At 44.0% G+C, this 16,857-nt stretch overlaps 5 protein-coding genes across 5 annotated transcripts; 3 read left to right on the forward strand and 2 right to left on the reverse strand.

Annotated features, from left to right (window-relative positions):
* Positions 1-5,554: 5,554 nt before the first annotated feature.
* LOC148515194 (histone H1.11R-like) lies at positions 5,555-6,414 on the reverse strand. Its single transcript, XM_088480498.1, has one exon. It carries the CDS (start codon positions 6,408-6,410, stop codon positions 5,745-5,747), a length of 666 nt encoding a protein of 221 aa, XP_088336624.1. The 5' UTR covers positions 6,411-6,414; the 3' UTR covers positions 5,555-5,744.
* A 2,630-nt stretch (positions 6,415-9,044) lies between these two features.
* LOC148515195 (histone H4) lies at positions 9,045-9,356 on the forward strand. Its single transcript, XM_088480417.1, has one exon. It carries the CDS (start codon positions 9,045-9,047, stop codon positions 9,354-9,356), a length of 312 nt encoding a protein of 103 aa, XP_088336543.1.
* Positions 9,357-12,080: 2,724 nt separating this feature from the next.
* Positions 12,081-12,491, forward strand: LOC148515196 (histone H3). The gene has a single exon (XM_088480418.1). It carries the CDS (start codon positions 12,081-12,083, stop codon positions 12,489-12,491), a length of 411 nt encoding a protein of 136 aa, XP_088336544.1.
* Positions 12,492-13,074: 583 nt separating this feature from the next.
* On the reverse strand, positions 13,075-13,593 carry LOC148515197 (histone H2A type 1-like). Its single transcript, XM_088480499.1, has one exon. The coding sequence runs from the start codon at positions 13,494-13,496 to the stop codon at positions 13,104-13,106; it is 393 nt and encodes a 130-aa protein (XP_088336625.1). The 5' UTR covers positions 13,497-13,593; the 3' UTR covers positions 13,075-13,103.
* A 150-nt stretch (positions 13,594-13,743) lies between these two features.
* Positions 13,744-14,175, forward strand: LOC148515198 (histone H2B 1.1-like). The gene has a single exon (XM_088480500.1). It carries the CDS (start codon positions 13,768-13,770, stop codon positions 14,158-14,160), a length of 393 nt encoding a protein of 130 aa, XP_088336626.1. The 5' UTR covers positions 13,744-13,767; the 3' UTR covers positions 14,161-14,175.
* Positions 14,176-16,857: the final 2,682 nt, after the last annotated feature.

Here is a 16,857-nt window from a genome sequence, read left to right on the forward strand (position 1 = left end):
AGAAACTCGATGCACAAATAAGTGTCTAACACAGCAAACATAGCAAAATGACGTGAACCATACATAGCAAGCTACTTACAGTAGCAGCGGGTTGATACTGTAGCAAACAGCTGTAGAAGCTCAGGGTACAGCAACAAAGGTGACTCGGAAGTCAGGCAGAGTTGAGTCAGTGAGTATGGATGACAGTCACATGACCGGATTGCAGGATCCACATACCAGTCTTGTAGCTGCCGGCAGCAGTCATGATGACGATGCAAGGCCGTCAACATCATGTATGAAGGCCGATGTACCAGGGCTTAAGTCAGGCCAAAGAGTCAGGCTAAAAAAATCTACTTTTACCCTGTTAAAGCAAAAATAATCTAAAGCTAAGTCAGCTTTAGAGAAACAAAAAAATGGCAATATGCCATTCACTGCACAAAGTGGCAAGGAAAGGATAAGGCCTTGGCCTTTATTATTTATGACTGGTGGTACTAGTGATGATTTTAGCCCCTCTGCTTGTAGGAGAGATACCAATAAAATTTAAATTGTTAAGACGAGTAAGACACCGGAACCAACTATGTGCTCCGAAAAATCAAATCCCCAAGGAGAGTCCAAGTGTGTCCTTGGTTGCCATGTGGGAGCCTGACCTTTTGGATCCTCCTTCCACCATATGTGTGCCCTCTGCAAAAGTGGGGATGAGCAGCACAAGTCCACATGCTGACGTAGAAATTGAGGATGCTTCTGTGGAATTGCACGAGGAGGATGAGGAGGATATTTCTGTAGTTGGCGATAACAACAAGGATGATGAGGATGTTGATGCCGAGGATGTTTGTGTAAAAACTGTAAATCAGGCAACAGTTGTTGCCCATAGTGGGAAAAATCCCATTGTTGCCATGCCTGGGCAAAGGACCAAACAATCCACTTCCATTGTGTGGATTATTTCCACCCAAATCCGGACAACCTTTGCCAAGCCATTTGTAACCATTACCAAGTAACAGTGAGTAGAGGTAAGGACCTTAACCATCTTGGAACCTCCTCCCTGTTACGTCACATGAAGCACATTCATCAAATTGGAAAGGGTATTTCAAATTCTAAAACTTGGGGGACAAAAAAATTAATCAGTCCAGTGTCACCTAACTGCTCCCTTCTATCTGATCCAAGCGCCTGCAATCTCCACCACCAACACCTGCATCATCATCAACATCCTCATTCATGATCAGGAATAGTCCTGCATCCAATTTCATACTGTATGCATGACTGACTTCTCTCCTATCTGTGATTCCTCAGAAGGATCATTGAGTGCTATGCCTGTTGCTGCTGCTGGGGGTGGATCTTCATCCCAGAAAGGGACCAAGAAGACTACTACTAGTAATAAAAAAAAAACAATTGACTATTAAACAGTCCTTTGATAGATAAGTAAGTATTACAGCTGTCACCCAGTTTCACAGCGGATCACTGACGCCATGACGGCTGTGCTACTGTAGTATTAGATGGGGAAATAATAAAAAATGAGGGTGATCGTGTGGAGGAAGAGCAAAGGGAGGATGAGGGGGAAAATTGTGTCCTATCTGACGCTAATGTGGATGTTGATGATGAGGATGTGGTTTGCGTAAACCAGCAACCAGTGGCAGCAGTTCTTGCTCATGATAAAAACAAAGCAACGTCTTGGTGTGGAGTTATTTCAATCTTAATTCTGACAACAGTTGTGAAGGCATCTGTTCCATTTGTAAAGCCAAAGTTAGCAGAGGAAAGGATATTAACGATTTAGGCAGCTCCTCCCTGTTACGTCATTTGCAGCAAGTTCATGCAATTTGTTTAACAAAGTTATAATAATTTGTAAATTAATAACAAACAGTCCAGTATCAGCTACTAGCAGATTGGACCAGCACATGCAATCTCCACCACTAATTGAAAGTAGTCCTTCCAAAAAATGTTTTGTGGGGGCCCAAACAAACCAAGGAGTTCAGCCATGAAAGTGTCAGTCCTAGTGGCTAAAGTGCTTGGTTTGTGAAAACTGTTCATGTCCTTTTTAATATCCCACATAAGAGTGGGTGGGAGGGACAATTACATCTTGCACCTGTTTCCTTTACATTTGGCACAATTTGGGGTATTGCCGACTGACATTATTATAGTTTATTAACTGCCATCCTGTCTGCCACTGCTGTGTGGCTATGTTTCATAGATGTCCTATATTTTTTTAAACTGCCGTGCGTTTGTGCCGCTGCTCTGTTGCTTACTTTAGCCAGCCAGCTCGCTGCAGCCTTTGGCCTACAGTATGTTAGTGAAATCAATATTGTGAGCTGTAAGATGGTTAAAAATGCATGGAAATGATTGTTATTAAGGTTAATAATATTGTAGAAACAAAAATATGGCCAAATGATGTGGTTTTAGCTGTTTATATCATTTTTTTAAAAAAATCAGAAGATGGCGTAAGCCGCTGTAGACTATGGCAACTTACCGCATAATCAGCCGGCAGAGGGATCTCCTGAAACCCTCCGCCGGCAATGAGAGATGCTCATGTGCAGTCCGCGGGACTGCGCATGTGCAGCAGCCCCTACTGCCCTCCGGAGACATTGCGGGGATGGGCTCCTTTCGGAGCCTGTCTTCCTGCATGTCCCGGATAATACATCCAGCAGATAAGATCGCATTTTGCAATGCGATCAGGGGTGTTGCTGGCATGCCCTTATTGCATTGCATAAGCGATCCTTGATAAATGGGGCTCATTTGCATGAGCTGCTTATAAAAGCAACAGGTCTAAGCCACGTTCATAATACTTTTTCTCCTTTATCCAATAAGGTCGTGTTTTGATAACGCCTGAACCAGCCAAGTCTGCTCCGGCGGCCAAGAAAGGCTCGAAGAAAGCGGTGACCAAAACCCAGCAGAAGGATGGGAAGAAGCGTAGGAAGAGCAGGAAGGAGAGTTACGCCATTTACGCGTACAAAGTGCTGAAGCAGGTGCACCCTGATACCGGCATCTCCTCCAAGGCTATGGGCATCATGAACTCCTTTGTGAATGATATCTTTGAGCGCATTGCAGGGGAAGCTTCCCGCCTGGCTCATTACAACAAGCGCTCCACCATCACCTCCCGGGAGATCCAGACCGCTGTACGACTGCTGCTGCCGGGTGAGCTGACCAAGCTAATCTACTCTTCTGTCCCACACGAACACAAAGGCTCTTCTAAGAGCCACCCACCTCCTCCCTAAACGGGCTGTACCGAGCATGGTTTGTGCTGTGTTCCTACTCACTATACCTGGCTGAGTCGCAGTGACCGAGGCTGTATAGTCTGATTCTCTTTTTATATAGTTTTCTGTGTCATAACTTTTTGCAACCAACTGAGAGTGCAGTTTCTTTCAGAGGAAACCATTTGTTTGTTTTTCTGGATACATTGTATATGTACAGAAAAACAATCTCTTAAGTATGCCCTGATCTACACTTTCCAAGATTGTTCAGGGAGTGCAGTAAGACAGTTGGGTACTAGAGCCCGCAGCAAATAGAATTGTTTACACAGATCCGGCGCTGGCAATAATATAAGGCGACACTAGGGCCCATTTATCAAAGTTAATTTGAGGTAAATTCCCCGAAAACACCTGTTTTGGGGGGTTTGCCTCAAATACTAAGTATCCCCCGGATGTATGAAGGAGGGACCGCAGCAGCTATCTCCGATACCTGCTGCGATCCTTCCATTGCCATTGGCAGCCGCCGCCCCCATAGGTTTCTATGGGGGAAGCGATGCTGCGAAATGTATCAATATCGGGAATGCGAAGCGGATTCCAATTGTCAAATTTGATGCCCTAGGTAATATAACCCTTGCACAACTACAGCTACTTATTAAAATATATAAATTAGTAATTGTGCCCACTTTACCACCCTATTTCATGCCCAAAACATTGTTTGGCAAGGATAATTGCATGAGGGTTATATGTACGTGACCTACCTCTGTGTATTCCAAGTGTCAAATTTGTTGCCCAACGCTATTTAACCCTCGTACAAATACATCTACTTATTCAAATATAGAAAATCTGGTCCCTGTGCCTACTTTACCACCCTATTTCATACCCAAAACCTTGTTGGGCAAGGCCAATTGCAAGTAGTTCATATGTAATTGACCCTCCTATGTGGATTGCAAGTGTCAAATTTGTTGCCTAAGGCTATTTACCCTTGTTCAACTACAGCTACTTATTTAAATATAGACAATCTGGTCACTCTGCCCACTTTACCACCCTATTTCATGCCCAAAACCCTGTTAAGCAAGGCCAATTGAAAATGGGTCATATGTAAGTTAACCCCCTCTGTGGATTCCAAGTGTTAATTTGTTGCTCAAGATTGTTTAACCCTTGCACAACTTCAGCTACTTATTCAAATATAGAAAATCTGGTCCATCTGCCCACTATTTCATACCCAAAACCTTTTTGGGAAAGGCCAACTGCATGTGGGTCATATGTAGATGACCCCACTGTGTGAGTTCCAAGTGTAAAATTCAGTGCCCAAGGCTAATTACCCTTGCACAATAACAGCTACTTATTCAAATGTAGTAATTGGTGCCTATGCCCATTTAATGCCCTATTTCTTGCCCAAAACTTTGTTGGGCAAGGCCAATTACCAATGGGTCATATGTAAGTTAACCACCTCTGTGGATTCCAAGTGTCAAATTTATTGCCCAAGACTATTTATCCCTCGCACAACTACAACTACTTATACAAATGTAAAAAATCTGGTGCCCATGCCCATTTTACCACCCTATTTTATGCCCAAAACCATTTTGGGAAAGGCCAATTGCAAGTGGGTCATATGTAAATGACTTCACTGTGTGAGTTCCAAGTGTCAAATGTGTTGCCCAAGGCTATTTAACCCTTGCCCAACTATAGTTACTTATTCAAATCTCGAAATTAGTAATTGTGCCCATTTTACCACCCTATTTCATGCCAAAAACCTTGTTGGGTAAGGCCAATTGCATGAGGGTTATATGCAAGTGACCTTCCCCTGTGGATTCCAAGTGTCAAATTTGTTGCCCAAGGCCACAACTACAGCTACTTATTCAAATGGCTCAAATCTGGTGTTTGTACCTACTTTACCTCCCTATTTCATGCCCAAAACCTTGTTGGGCAACAACAATTGCATGTGGGTTATATGTAGGATAATACCCACTGTGGATTCCAAGTTTAACATTTGTTGCTCAAGGCTATTTAACCCTTGCACAACTACAGCTACTTATTGAAATATAAAAAATGTGGTCCCTGTGCCCACTTTAATGCAATATTTCATGCCCAAAACCTTTTTGGGAAAGGCCAACTGCATGTGGGTCATATGTAGATGACCCCACTGTGTGAGTTCCAAGTGTAAAATTCAATGTCCAAGGCTACTTACCCTTGCACAATTACAGCTACTTATTCAAATGTATTAATTGGTGCCTATGCCCACTTTAATGCCCTATTTTATGCCCAAAACTTTGTTGGGCAAGGCCAATTACAAATGGGTCATATGTAAGTTAACCCCCTCTGTGGATTCATATTTTGTTTATTCAATAAGCTTATTGATTCTATTTGATAAAAAAAATGTTTTAATATAACATGTTCTGAATAAGAAGCAGGAAAGTGAAGAAGAAGCTGGAGCACGAATAAGAAGCTAACTGCAGCCTCGTCCAGATAACGCTACAGTAAAAGCAAACAAAAATTAGCAGTGTTCTCAGCTCTCCTGGGAAGATATGGGTGGCTCTGAAAAGAGCCTTTGTGGTGATAACAAGGAGCGAGGCTACAACAGCTCTTCCATTACTTCTTTGCCGCAGCTTTCTTAGGCTTAGCTGCCTTCTTGGCCGGGCTTTTTGCGGCTTTGGGCTTCGCTGCTTTCTTGGCCGGACTCTTGGCAGCTTTAGGTTTTGCTGCCTTCTTGGCCGGACTCTTGGCCGCCTTCTTAGGCTTCACGGCTTTCGGCTTCTTTGGGCTTTTGGCAGCAGCCGCCTTTGATGGTTTCTTGACCTTCTTCGGGCTCTTGGCTGCACTTGGAGCTTTCTTGGGCTTCTTCGGGGATTTGGCCACTTTTTTTGCCGCAAGTTTCTTGGGCTTCAGAGACTTCTGAGCGGCTTTCGTGCTTTCCAGCTGCTTCTTGTTGAGTTTGAAGGAGCCGGAAGCGCCGGTGCCTTTCACCTGGGTGAGAGTTCCTTTGGTCACCAGACTCTTCACACCCAGTTTGACGCGGCTGTTATTCTTCTCTACATCATAGCCTGCGGCAGCCAGAGCCTTCTTCAGGGCGGCAAGTGAAACACCACTGCGCTCTTTGGAGACGGCCACGGCTTTTACGATGAGCTCGGAGACGCTGGGACCAGAAGATTTGGGGCTTTTCTTGACACCTCCTGCAGCTTTCTTCGGCTGCCGCTTCTTTTTGGCTGCGCTCTCTGATGGCGGGACAGCGGCGGCGGCTGGTGCAATTTCTGCCATTGTAGACTACGACACAACGTAAGCAATATTAATACATTACCCACTGCTGCTGATGTCACTTATATGCACTGTCGGCTGTGCTGTGATTGGCTGCTGAGCGTTGCGTGTATTGTGCTCCCATTGGCTGAATAAACAGCTGTGTAAATCCTTCCCTGTCTGTGTGTATGGCACAATCTGCCCTCAGCTTGTGTTTCCCTAGCGCAGAAAAAGAGTATTTTATACGGAACGAGAAGAACATAGAGCTGGCTCTCTGACCCTCACTCGTACGCCAAGATCTTTCCTTACCCTTTATGGCCAATGATGGCTTAGGCGCTGCGAAGGAGACCAGAAATAGTCATTGGCAGCTCACCCACACCAAGCTACATCTGCCCGGCATGTAACACATCTCTCTCTTTCGTGAGGCTAAAATGTCCCATCGTGGTTTTTTTTCTCTCCTCCTGACCCTGGAGATAATGAAGGTGCTCTGCGGCACAACCTGTGCAGAGCAGGCCACCCACTGAATCACATAAAGGTGATGTGTGGACTCTTGTACTCCCGGGGAGATAGCACAGACAGGCTGCCTCACAAGGTAATTGAAGTCTTGTCTAAGAACTGTAGTTATGTAAGTTACAGAGGTAAAGATACATAGCACAGTCAGTTAAAAGGTTAATCCTGCCTGGCATTCCCCTGGTTAGGAAGAATACTGGTGGCATTTCCCCAAAATGTTCTTATAGTGATCCATGTGGATGGTCATTTATGTGTATTTAATAAGACAGATGTGACTTTTAAAAGGATGATAGTGACATCATGGTCCCATTAATGTAAGATTTTAAAAGGAGTAAATGTGAGCAATAGGTAGAGGCATTGGAATATAGGGTAGACTAGGGAATGAAGGGAGATAGACTGAAGAATAGTGGAACCAGGGGAGTCAATGAGACAACACTATAAGGGGAGACAGTATGAATAGTGATAAAAAATAGAGAGAGACAGTAGTAATAAGGGGATAAATAGGATGACCGCTAGGATATGGTCTGGTCGGTAGTCAGAAGTGGGACAGGGAAAAATAAGGGAAGTATTGAGGTGATGGGGTAAAGGGCGTAACAGAGGAAAAATAAATGGAGATGGGAGGATCCTATGAAAAATAAAGGGAGACCTGATGGAACAGAGGGAAGAATAGAGAGCCAATCATGTGAGATTTTGAGTTATCATTAAGATGGTTCTAGCTCGACTTAGGTATAGGGCACCCAGCAGAGGCATTTGTGCACCTGATGGATGGAAGAGATGAGATCCTGGACTTTTGAGTCTTACTGGCTCATTCTCTGCTAAAACTGGCTCCAGAATTCAGAGAGTGGGTGGCCGGAAGCAAACCATCCTCCTAACTTACCCCTAGCAACTCCTGTGTAAGACAATCCACCTGTAATGTACCTTTGTGTCCATTCAATCAATTTTGTATTAGTAAAAAATAAATTAGGATTTGGGTACTTCGATTATTTTGGTTCAGTCTGACTTCATATTTTCAAATTGCCGCTGTCAGATTGCAAATGAGGAATATTCCCTCACGTGCATTACATGAATCTGTGGGTCACTGGGGTCATGCTTGGCAACTTTTCTGCCATTCATGCAGTGTGACCCTGATCCTTGCTGGGTTCTACAGACGCTGAACCTTTGAGCTAGCTCACTGGTTCGGCTTGTAACTGCAGAGTTTTGGACTTCAATTGATGATGGCACATCTCCGCCTGTGCAGAGGATCTGGGACAGAGGAGTCTGTCTGACCACAATGAGGCTGGGTAGGAGCATAGAAATGGAAGGGTGTGGGGGAGGAGGGGGGAGGTTGTAGAAAGGGCGGCTTTTCCTGTGACAGGGAGATCTGATCATTTCTTTTGATGTGAGAGGGCCGGGGTGATAATTATTAATGCTATGTATTGTTCTACTGAGTACTAACTGAATGGGTAGTAAAGTGAAAACATCATAAAGAGTTACATAAAGCATTGTATGTTCATTTGGTCGCATATTTATGTTATATGATCTGTTGAATAACCATTTATCTTGTTTCCATTTTTCTCATATCATATAAAATTGCATTTTCTATTACTGCTTATATCTCAGTAATTGCATGTTTAGGAGTAATGGACAGTAGAACAGGTCAACAAGAACAATTGAAATAAATATATATATATATATATATATATATATATATATATATATATATATAATAATTGAATGTGCAGAAATAAAAAAATCAGGGATTAAAATAGAAGAATAATAAGTAATTATCTGAATGTACTGAACCTTTAGTACTGTGTCTGAATTGTATTTCCATCGAGTACAGTATATTATGAGCCCCTACATGTAGTTTCTCAAATTTGTGAGGTTTAGCTTGTGGTCTAATTTGGCACAGATTGTATCTACTATTGTTTCATAGAATTGTAACAATAGTAACTGTTTCTCATTAGTATCATATTGTATCTACTGCATGCAGACGTTCTGATCATACTCCATTGAAAGGAGCAGAATGTGACGCATTGGTGAACGCCTCCCTCACAGCCCAGAGGTTTCCTACTAGGTCCTCCCGCACTGTATAAGAGGAGGACTTCACAGTAGTGAGAGCATTAGAGGTATTTTTTTTTGTTGTTCTTCGTGAAAGCAGAAAGAAACATGTCTGGCAGAGGCAAAGGTGGAAAGGGGCTTGGTAAAGGAGGCGCCAAGCGGCACAGGAAGGTTCTTCGTGATAACATCCAGGGCATCACTAAGCCCGCCATCCGTCGCCTGGCCCGGAGAGGGGGTGTGAAGCGCATCTCAGGTCTCATCTACGAAGAGACTCGTGGCGTGCTAAAGGTTTTTCTGGAGAACGTTATCCGGGATGCCGTCACCTACACCGAGCACGCCAAGAGGAAAACGGTCACTGCAATGGATGTGGTGTACGCTCTGAAGCGCCAGGGCCGCACTCTCTATGGATTCGGAGGCTAAGCACCGATGCGCATCTAATTCCATTAAACCACACAAAGGTCCTTTTCAGGGCCGCCCATCTTTTCTATCAGAGAGCTGGAATAACGTTGCTGTATACACTCTGCATTATAGTCCTAGCAAGCTCGTCACAGTATGCACCGGCTCCGGACTCCTAATACTTCTCATGGTTGCACTTTCTATTTAGATCCGTGCAAGTAGGAAGTATCGAGTGCAAGGTCATAGTTGAAATCCGTGCCCACGCTGGCTGATGCCGTGTTACATAATACATATGATAAAGCTGCAGTTTAGGCTAGTGTCAGGGGAATTCGCCAAACACTGCGTAAAGGAATAATTCTATGGATAATGTGTGTTTTAAAATCTCACTTACCTTATAAATGCGTCAAAACTGCAATGAAATTGGCTGTGCAACCCACAATAAAACCTGGAAAAAAAACGTTTCATGTGTAGGGGTGATTTATATACTTTGTATTATTCTACTGGATAATAACTGTAATTGCATGTTCGGAAGCCAATCCGCCTGAGCTGTAACGCTGTGGTCATTTCCTTGGGGGGGGGGCAGATCCGTACCCATCAGTTGTTAGGAGGAACTTTAATATATCCCAGAAGAAATGAGAGCATCATTTATGCTGCTGAAGTTGTGATATGGAGGTGTCCCTTTTGTCTATTCAATCGAGTTGGACTTTAGAAAGAGGGATTTGGTTACTTCGATCATTTCGGCCTGACTTTTTCCCTAGGCGCTCAAGAATCACATGGCTCATATTGCCACTGTCAGAGTGCAAATGAGGAACATTCCCGTCATTGGTGCATGTATAGGAACTGGGGGTGACCACTACTCACTGGGGTCATGCTGGGCAAACTTTTTGTCACCACAGTAAGTCATGCAGTGGCCCTGATCCTTGCTAGGTTCTATAGACACTGAATCTTTGAGCTGGCTCTCGGGTGTTGCCAGTATATACAAATATAGGTCGATTGCACGTCAGTTGATGATGTCGCAAATTCGCTGGTGCCGAGGATCTAGAAAAGAGGAGCCTGTCTGACCATAATGGAGAATTGTACTTTCTTTTGGCCGCATGTTTCTATTGTATATGTTATGTAAATTATTATTGTTGCTTGTTTCATATTTCTCATATTATACAGTGCATTGCCTTTTACTCCATTTATTTTATAGCATTAAGGTACATGTGTGTGGGGAAATAGAGGAACGGGTCTGACAATATAGCCCATTACAATTTTATTAATGGGTATCATACATATAAAATATATTACACGCGGCCCTCGACAGTTTACTAAAGTGTGGTTACCCGACGGCCGCCACCCCCAGAAATGATTGTCCACCCATGCTCAATGCTCGCCAGTGATGGCAGCACATGCAAGGGGTCCTATTGGGAAGCCGGTGTCCCCTAAATATACCACCTATTCGTATTTAATTAGTAAGCACCAAATACCATATGCACCGGTATGGATTATTAATTTATTATATTATCCACCCTTATTACTAATTATATCTCACTAATAACTACGTAATTGCATGTTCAGGAGTCATGAGAGTGGAAAAGGAACAAGCAAAATATAAATAAGATGATTGAATGTGCAGAACGAAAATACAAATCTGGAATTAATCTAGAACAATAAAAGTGACTGTTTTATATACTGTGCCTTTAGTATAGATTCTGATTTTTATTTCAACTGAGTACAGTATATTGTGAGCCCCTTTGTACTACCCAGTGCCGTAACTAGGGTAGTGCGACTTGTGCCATGGCATAGAGTAGGGGGCGCTGTTTGGGCCTGTTCTACCACTTTATTATCATTCTTACTTGTAGCACAATGCTCTCTCTGGCACAGGGCACTGAAAAGTCTAGTTACGGCTCTGATACTACCCAAATGTAGCCCTGTATTTCTTCATGTAGTATCTCCGATTTCTGAGGTTTAAATTGTGGTCTAAGGCTCAAATTGAATCCACTAATGTTTCATAGAATGGAGACAATTGTAAAATAATATTTACTGTTTCCCATTAGTATCACATTGTGTCCAAAGCATGCTGACGTTCTGATTATACTCTGGTCTAATATTGCTCACAATAGGACTACTGATGCCTACCATATAAATGTATTCTTAATGCTTTAATAATAAAATGATTATCATGTTATTGTGAATGTTGCATCATTTGCTCATATATTGATCTATGCTGTTTATACCGCGATTATATTCTATGATCTCCCGGACAGTAGTGAGTGTAGCTTAAAGAAATCATCTTGTTTAAACACAAAACTTTCCCGTCCTTGGCAGCTATTCAGTACTGTACAGGATTTTATTACGTTATCTCTACACCCGACACTAGTCCTATATTGTAGTGATACAATATCACCATCCGTATGTAGGGAGCCACTCATTGTTTCTTCTCGCTGGAATACAAGAAAATTATTTCTGGTTAAATTACAACGACTGGAATTTGAATTACAAAAAAGAAAAAGCTATTTATTGTAACTCGTGTCATACCCGCGCTGGCCTGTTATATTATATACTTTACATAACTAATAACGGTGGAAACCAAAATTCTTGGCGGGCTATTTGAAAGTTTCAACGGCTTTGTGTCAGCCAATCAGGAAGATGGGCGCCTTTAATTCATCAAATCACAACGGAGCACTGCGCATAAATGGAGTTGTTGCCGGCTGTTCTTCACTCATTCCTTCTAATTGCCTACATAACTGCATTGTATAAAGCAGGATGGCCAGGACCAAGCAGACTGCCCGCAAATCTACTGGAGGGAAAGCACCCCGCAAGCAGCTGGCAACCAAAGCCGCCCGGAAGAGCGCCCCAGCTACCGGCGGCGTGAAGAAGCCTCACCGCTACCGACCCGGGACTGTTGCCCTCCGAGAGATCCGACGCTATCAGAAATCCACCGAGCTGCTGATCCGCAAGCTGCCCTTCCAGCGCCTGGTGAGGGAGATCGCCCAGGACTTTAAGACCGACCTGCGTTTCCAGAGCTCTGCCGTCATGGCCCTACAGGAGGCCAGCGAGGCTTATCTGGTCGGGCTTTTCGAGGACACCAATCTGTGCGCCATCCACGCCAAGAGGGTGACCATCATGCCCAAAGACATCCAGCTGGCCCGCAGGATCCGAGGGGAGAGGGCATAATGATACTCGGCACTCCTCTACACGCAACACAAAGGCTCTTTTCAGAGCCACCACATCTTTCTAAATGAGCTGAAGCATAAACATCTCAATTCAAGTGGAAGACCGTTGTTAAAATCTCAGCTCCGTTTCACCTCTAGGTGGGGTGGGGTCTACATGACCAGTCCCTTACTAAGTAGCCACACATCACACAGTGTTTACGCTATAGTCCCCCCGCATTTTCCTGTCGCTGCCTTCGACAACGGCAGAAGTCTCTCGTCTCACCAGCGTCAAGTTATGGCAAAGGGAACAACCAGACTAGAAGACACGAGTAGCCGTTTCAATGCAAGTTATATAGCCTTTAACGTATTGAATTAGAATGTTAGGCTTCCCTGTACAGTTCACGCGGAGCTGCATTCCTCTCCAGAACCATCCCCACGTTCTATACAGTCATAGCATTATATGGCTGCAGGTCTCTGCACTATTACAAGACGTACATAAGAGCGTATAATGGCTCTTCCACTAAATCGGCCTCGTTTACTAGCAGTGGTAAACCATGAATAAGCTCTTTAGGGACGTAGTGTGTGGCTCTGAAAAGAGCCTTTGTGTTGCGGGGACGAGTGTCTAGTAGTAAAATCACTTGCTCTTAGCGGCCTTGTGGCTCTCGGTCTTCTTGGGCAGCAGCACGGCCTGGATGTTGGGCAGGACGCCTCCTTGGGCGATGGTCACCCCACCGAGCAGCTTGTTTAGCTCTTCGTCGTTGCGCACAGCCAACTGTAAGTGGCGGGGGATGATGCGGGTCTTCTTGTTGTCGCGGGCGGCGTTTCCGGCAAGTTCCAGGATCTCAGCCGTCAGATACTCGAGCACTGCGGCCAGGTACACCGGGGCCCCGGCTCCTACACGCTCAGCATAGTTTCCCTTCCTCAGCAGACGGTGAACGCGACCAACTGGGAACTGGAGACCGGCCCGAGATGAGCGAGTCTTTGCCTTAGCCCGGGTCTTGCCGCCTTGTTTCCCTCTTCCAGACATGCTCGGCACACAGAAATTAAAATACACTCAACCTGGTTGAACTAGTAACGAAAATGAGCTTGCCCTCCTTGTTATATACACACTCAGACCGGATCCACTGCTTGCTCTGTGATTGGTCTGCTTAAACAGCAATTCATGTAGTACAAATTCATGGACTGACCAATCAGCAAATGACGGTTGGATGTTTGAGACCGCATTTACATCACGTGACACGTCTACCCAATAGTGCATCTAGCATGGGTAAAGCCTTATTTGCATGAGCTACTTATAAATGCAACAGGTCTTAGCCCCCTTAGCCAAGTCTGCTCCGGCGGCCAAGAAAGGCTCAAAGAAAGCGGTGACCAAAACCCAGAAGAAAGATGGGAAGAAGCGTAGGAAGACCAGAAAGGAAAGTTACGCCATTTACGTGTACAAGGTGCTGAAGCAGGTGCACCCTGATACCGGCATCTCCTCCAAGGCTATGGGCATCATGAACTCCTTTGTGAATGATATATTTGAGCGCATTGCGGGGGAAGCTTCCCGCCTGGCTCATTATAACAAGTGCTCCACCATCACCTCCCGGGAGATCCAGACCGCTGTACGACTGCTGCTGCCGGGTGAACTGGCCAAGCACGCCGTGTCCGAGGGCACCAAGGCCGTCACCAAGTACACCAGCGCCAAGTGATCTGCTTTCTTTCTCCTTCCCACATAAAAAACACAAAGGCTCTTCTAAGAGCCACCCACCTCCTCTAATCGGGCTTTAACTATTGCTGTGATCCCTATTCTGGGCTGATAGTAACGTGCTCTTCCAGTCTTTTATACATTTATTTATTTTTTTATTTATCAAGTGTAAGCAAAAGTATTGCCAAGGCGATTCCACTAATGTACATTCTGTATCCTGTGTTGGCGCTCAGCTAGAACAGCTTTGGAATTTTTGCTCTTTAATAATATGTCGGATATTGAACGTTGGTAGCTGCACTAATCTGTGCAGCAGCAGCGACTTCATGTGGTCACTGGTGGAATAGCATTTATGTATAAAATTCGTTTGTCTCATCTGCAATATCTGTCCGCAGTATTATACTTGTACAGTTTTAAATGTCAGTTAAGCTCAATAAACAATTAGATTATTCCCTTCATTTGCATTAATAAAAGCCACAAACTATTGTGTTCATTTTATTAAAATACATATAAAAATGTATACAATCTGCCTTTAATGTCTTTACAATTTTATATACATCTCACACTGTGCGAGATGAAGTGCAGGGCACAATGGGCCTGATTTAGAGATGGACGCTAATGCAATGGAATCTGATTTTGCACGGAATGCAGCTGCTATAGTATCCTGTTTCCAAAGCTTACCTGAGCATAGGGATGCCCACTTCTGCCCTCTCATATCCGTCAGACTTCACGCACCAGCGTAAACATCAGTAATATTAGTGCAGATCGGGCAGCCATGCATCATATTCGGCAAGTCTGACCAGCCGCAAACACTGCAGCTATCCTGACACGCACAGAGCTCTTATGTTGCATAGGAGATCACACTGACTCATTTATGCATGCCCCTAAAACAGCGTTTAAATGGTTAGACACGCCAGCGTTTGCCTACCCACCCCTGCTTACCTCCCCCAAATGCTAACTACCTGGCACTCACTTTGCAGATGAAAATATTGCGTAACAATTGCTGCGCGTGCATCTTGCACACATGCACAACGGCAAAAAATCGCTCAATCTACGTAAATATTGGCATTGCGTACATTTCTGAATCAGGCCCACTGTGCCAAGGTAAAGTGGATTTAAGCAAGTTCACCTGAGCTGTCTCCGTTGTCTAAAGAAGCTTCCATGTTATACCTTCCGGAGTTAAAGCACTGAAGCATATTTTAGAACTTGGTTTAAAACCCTGACAGCAAATCCCCAAGCATTATAACCCTTACCTGACATAAAGAATACCACATACAGGACCTGATTCAGAGCCGGTCGCTAAGGCACGATTGCTCGCAGCTGCTACGAGTGACGAAATGCAACACAAGCAATTGCTCGCAATGCACAGCACAAGCGGGTAAACACCCATCCCAAGTAAGACCACTGAGTGCCGCTTATTGGAATGTATATGGATGCTAAACAAGCAGGCACCGCGGCTGATGATTACACGGAAGGAGAGTGCTGTGCCATTGGATCTGATATATACAGTCAGTTCCATAAATATTGGGACATTGACAGAATTTTCAGATTTTGGCCTCTATTCACCACCACAATGGTTTTGAAATGAAACAAACAAGATGTGCTTTCAGATTTAATTTGAGGGTCATTACATCCAAATCGGGTGAACGGTGTAGGAATTACAACAGTTTCAATATGTGCCTCCCACTTTTTAAGGGGCCAAAAGTAATGGGACTATCAACTCAAAAGCTATTTCATGGACAGATGTGGGCTATTCCCTCATTATTTCATTATCAATTAAGCAGGTAAAAGGTCTGGAGTTGATTCTAGGTGTGACATTTGCATTTGGAATCAGTTGCTGTCAACTCTCAATATGAGATCCAAAGAGCTGTCACTATCAATGAAGCAAGTCATCATTAGGCTGAAAAATCAAAACAAACCCATCAGAGAGATAGAAAAAACATTAGGTGTGGCCGAATCAACTGTTTAGAACATTCTTAAAAAGAAAGAACGCACTGGAGAGCTCAGCAACACCAAAAGACCCGGAAGACTACGGAAAATAACTGTGGTGGATGACAGAAGAATTATTTCCCTGGTGAAGAAAAACCTCTTCACAACAGTTGGCCAAATCAAGAACACTCTTCAGGAGGTAGATGTATATGTGTCAAAGTCAACAATCAAGAGAAGACTTCACAAGAGTGAATATAGAGGGTTCACCACAAGATGCAAACCATTGGTGAGCCACAAAAACAGGAAGACCAGATTAGAGTTTGCCAAACAACATCTAAAAAAGCCATTACAGTTCTGGAACAACATCCTATGGACAGATGAGACAAAGATCAACTTGTACCAGAGTGATGGGAAGAGAAGAGAAGGAAAGTAACTGCTGATGATCCAAAACATACCACCTCATCAGTGAAGCATGGTGGTGGTAGTGTCGTGGCGTGTGCATGTATGGCTGCCAATGGAACTGGTTCCCTTGTATTTATTGATGATGTGACTGCTGACAAAAGCAGCAGAATGAATTCTGAAGTGTTTCGGGCAATATTATATGCTCATATTCAGTCAAATGCTTCAGAACTCATTGGACGGCGCTTCACAGTGCAGATGGACAATGACCCGAAGCATACTGCAAAAGCAACCAAAGAGTTTTTTAAGGCTAAAAAGTGGAATGTTATGCAATGGCCAAGTCAATCCCCTGACCTGAATCCGATTGAGCATGCAT

The sequence above is a fragment of the Taudactylus pleione genome, unplaced genomic scaffold (genome assembly GCF_031769625.1).
Source record: "Taudactylus pleione unplaced genomic scaffold, aTauple2 ptg000253l, whole genome shotgun sequence".
Taxonomy (NCBI): domain Eukaryota; kingdom Metazoa; phylum Chordata; class Amphibia; order Anura; family Myobatrachidae; genus Taudactylus; species Taudactylus pleione.

Excerpts from the sequence above, each read along its gene's own strand:
- LOC148515198 (XM_088480500.1), top strand. The coding sequence starts at position 13,768 with ATGCAACAGGTCTTAGCCCCCTTAGCCAAGTCTGCTCCGGCGGCCAAG.
- LOC148515195 (XM_088480417.1), top strand. The coding sequence starts at position 9,045 with ATGTCTGGCAGAGGCAAAGGTGGAAAGGGGCTTGGTAAAGGAGGCGCC.
- LOC148515194 (XM_088480498.1), bottom strand. The coding sequence starts at position 6,410 with ATGGCAGAAATTGCACCAGCCGCCGCCGCTGTCCCGCCATCAGAGAGC.
- LOC148515197 (XM_088480499.1), bottom strand. The coding sequence starts at position 13,496 with ATGTCTGGAAGAGGGAAACAAGGCGGCAAGACCCGGGCTAAGGCAAAG.
- LOC148515196 (XM_088480418.1), top strand. The coding sequence starts at position 12,081 with ATGGCCAGGACCAAGCAGACTGCCCGCAAATCTACTGGAGGGAAAGCA.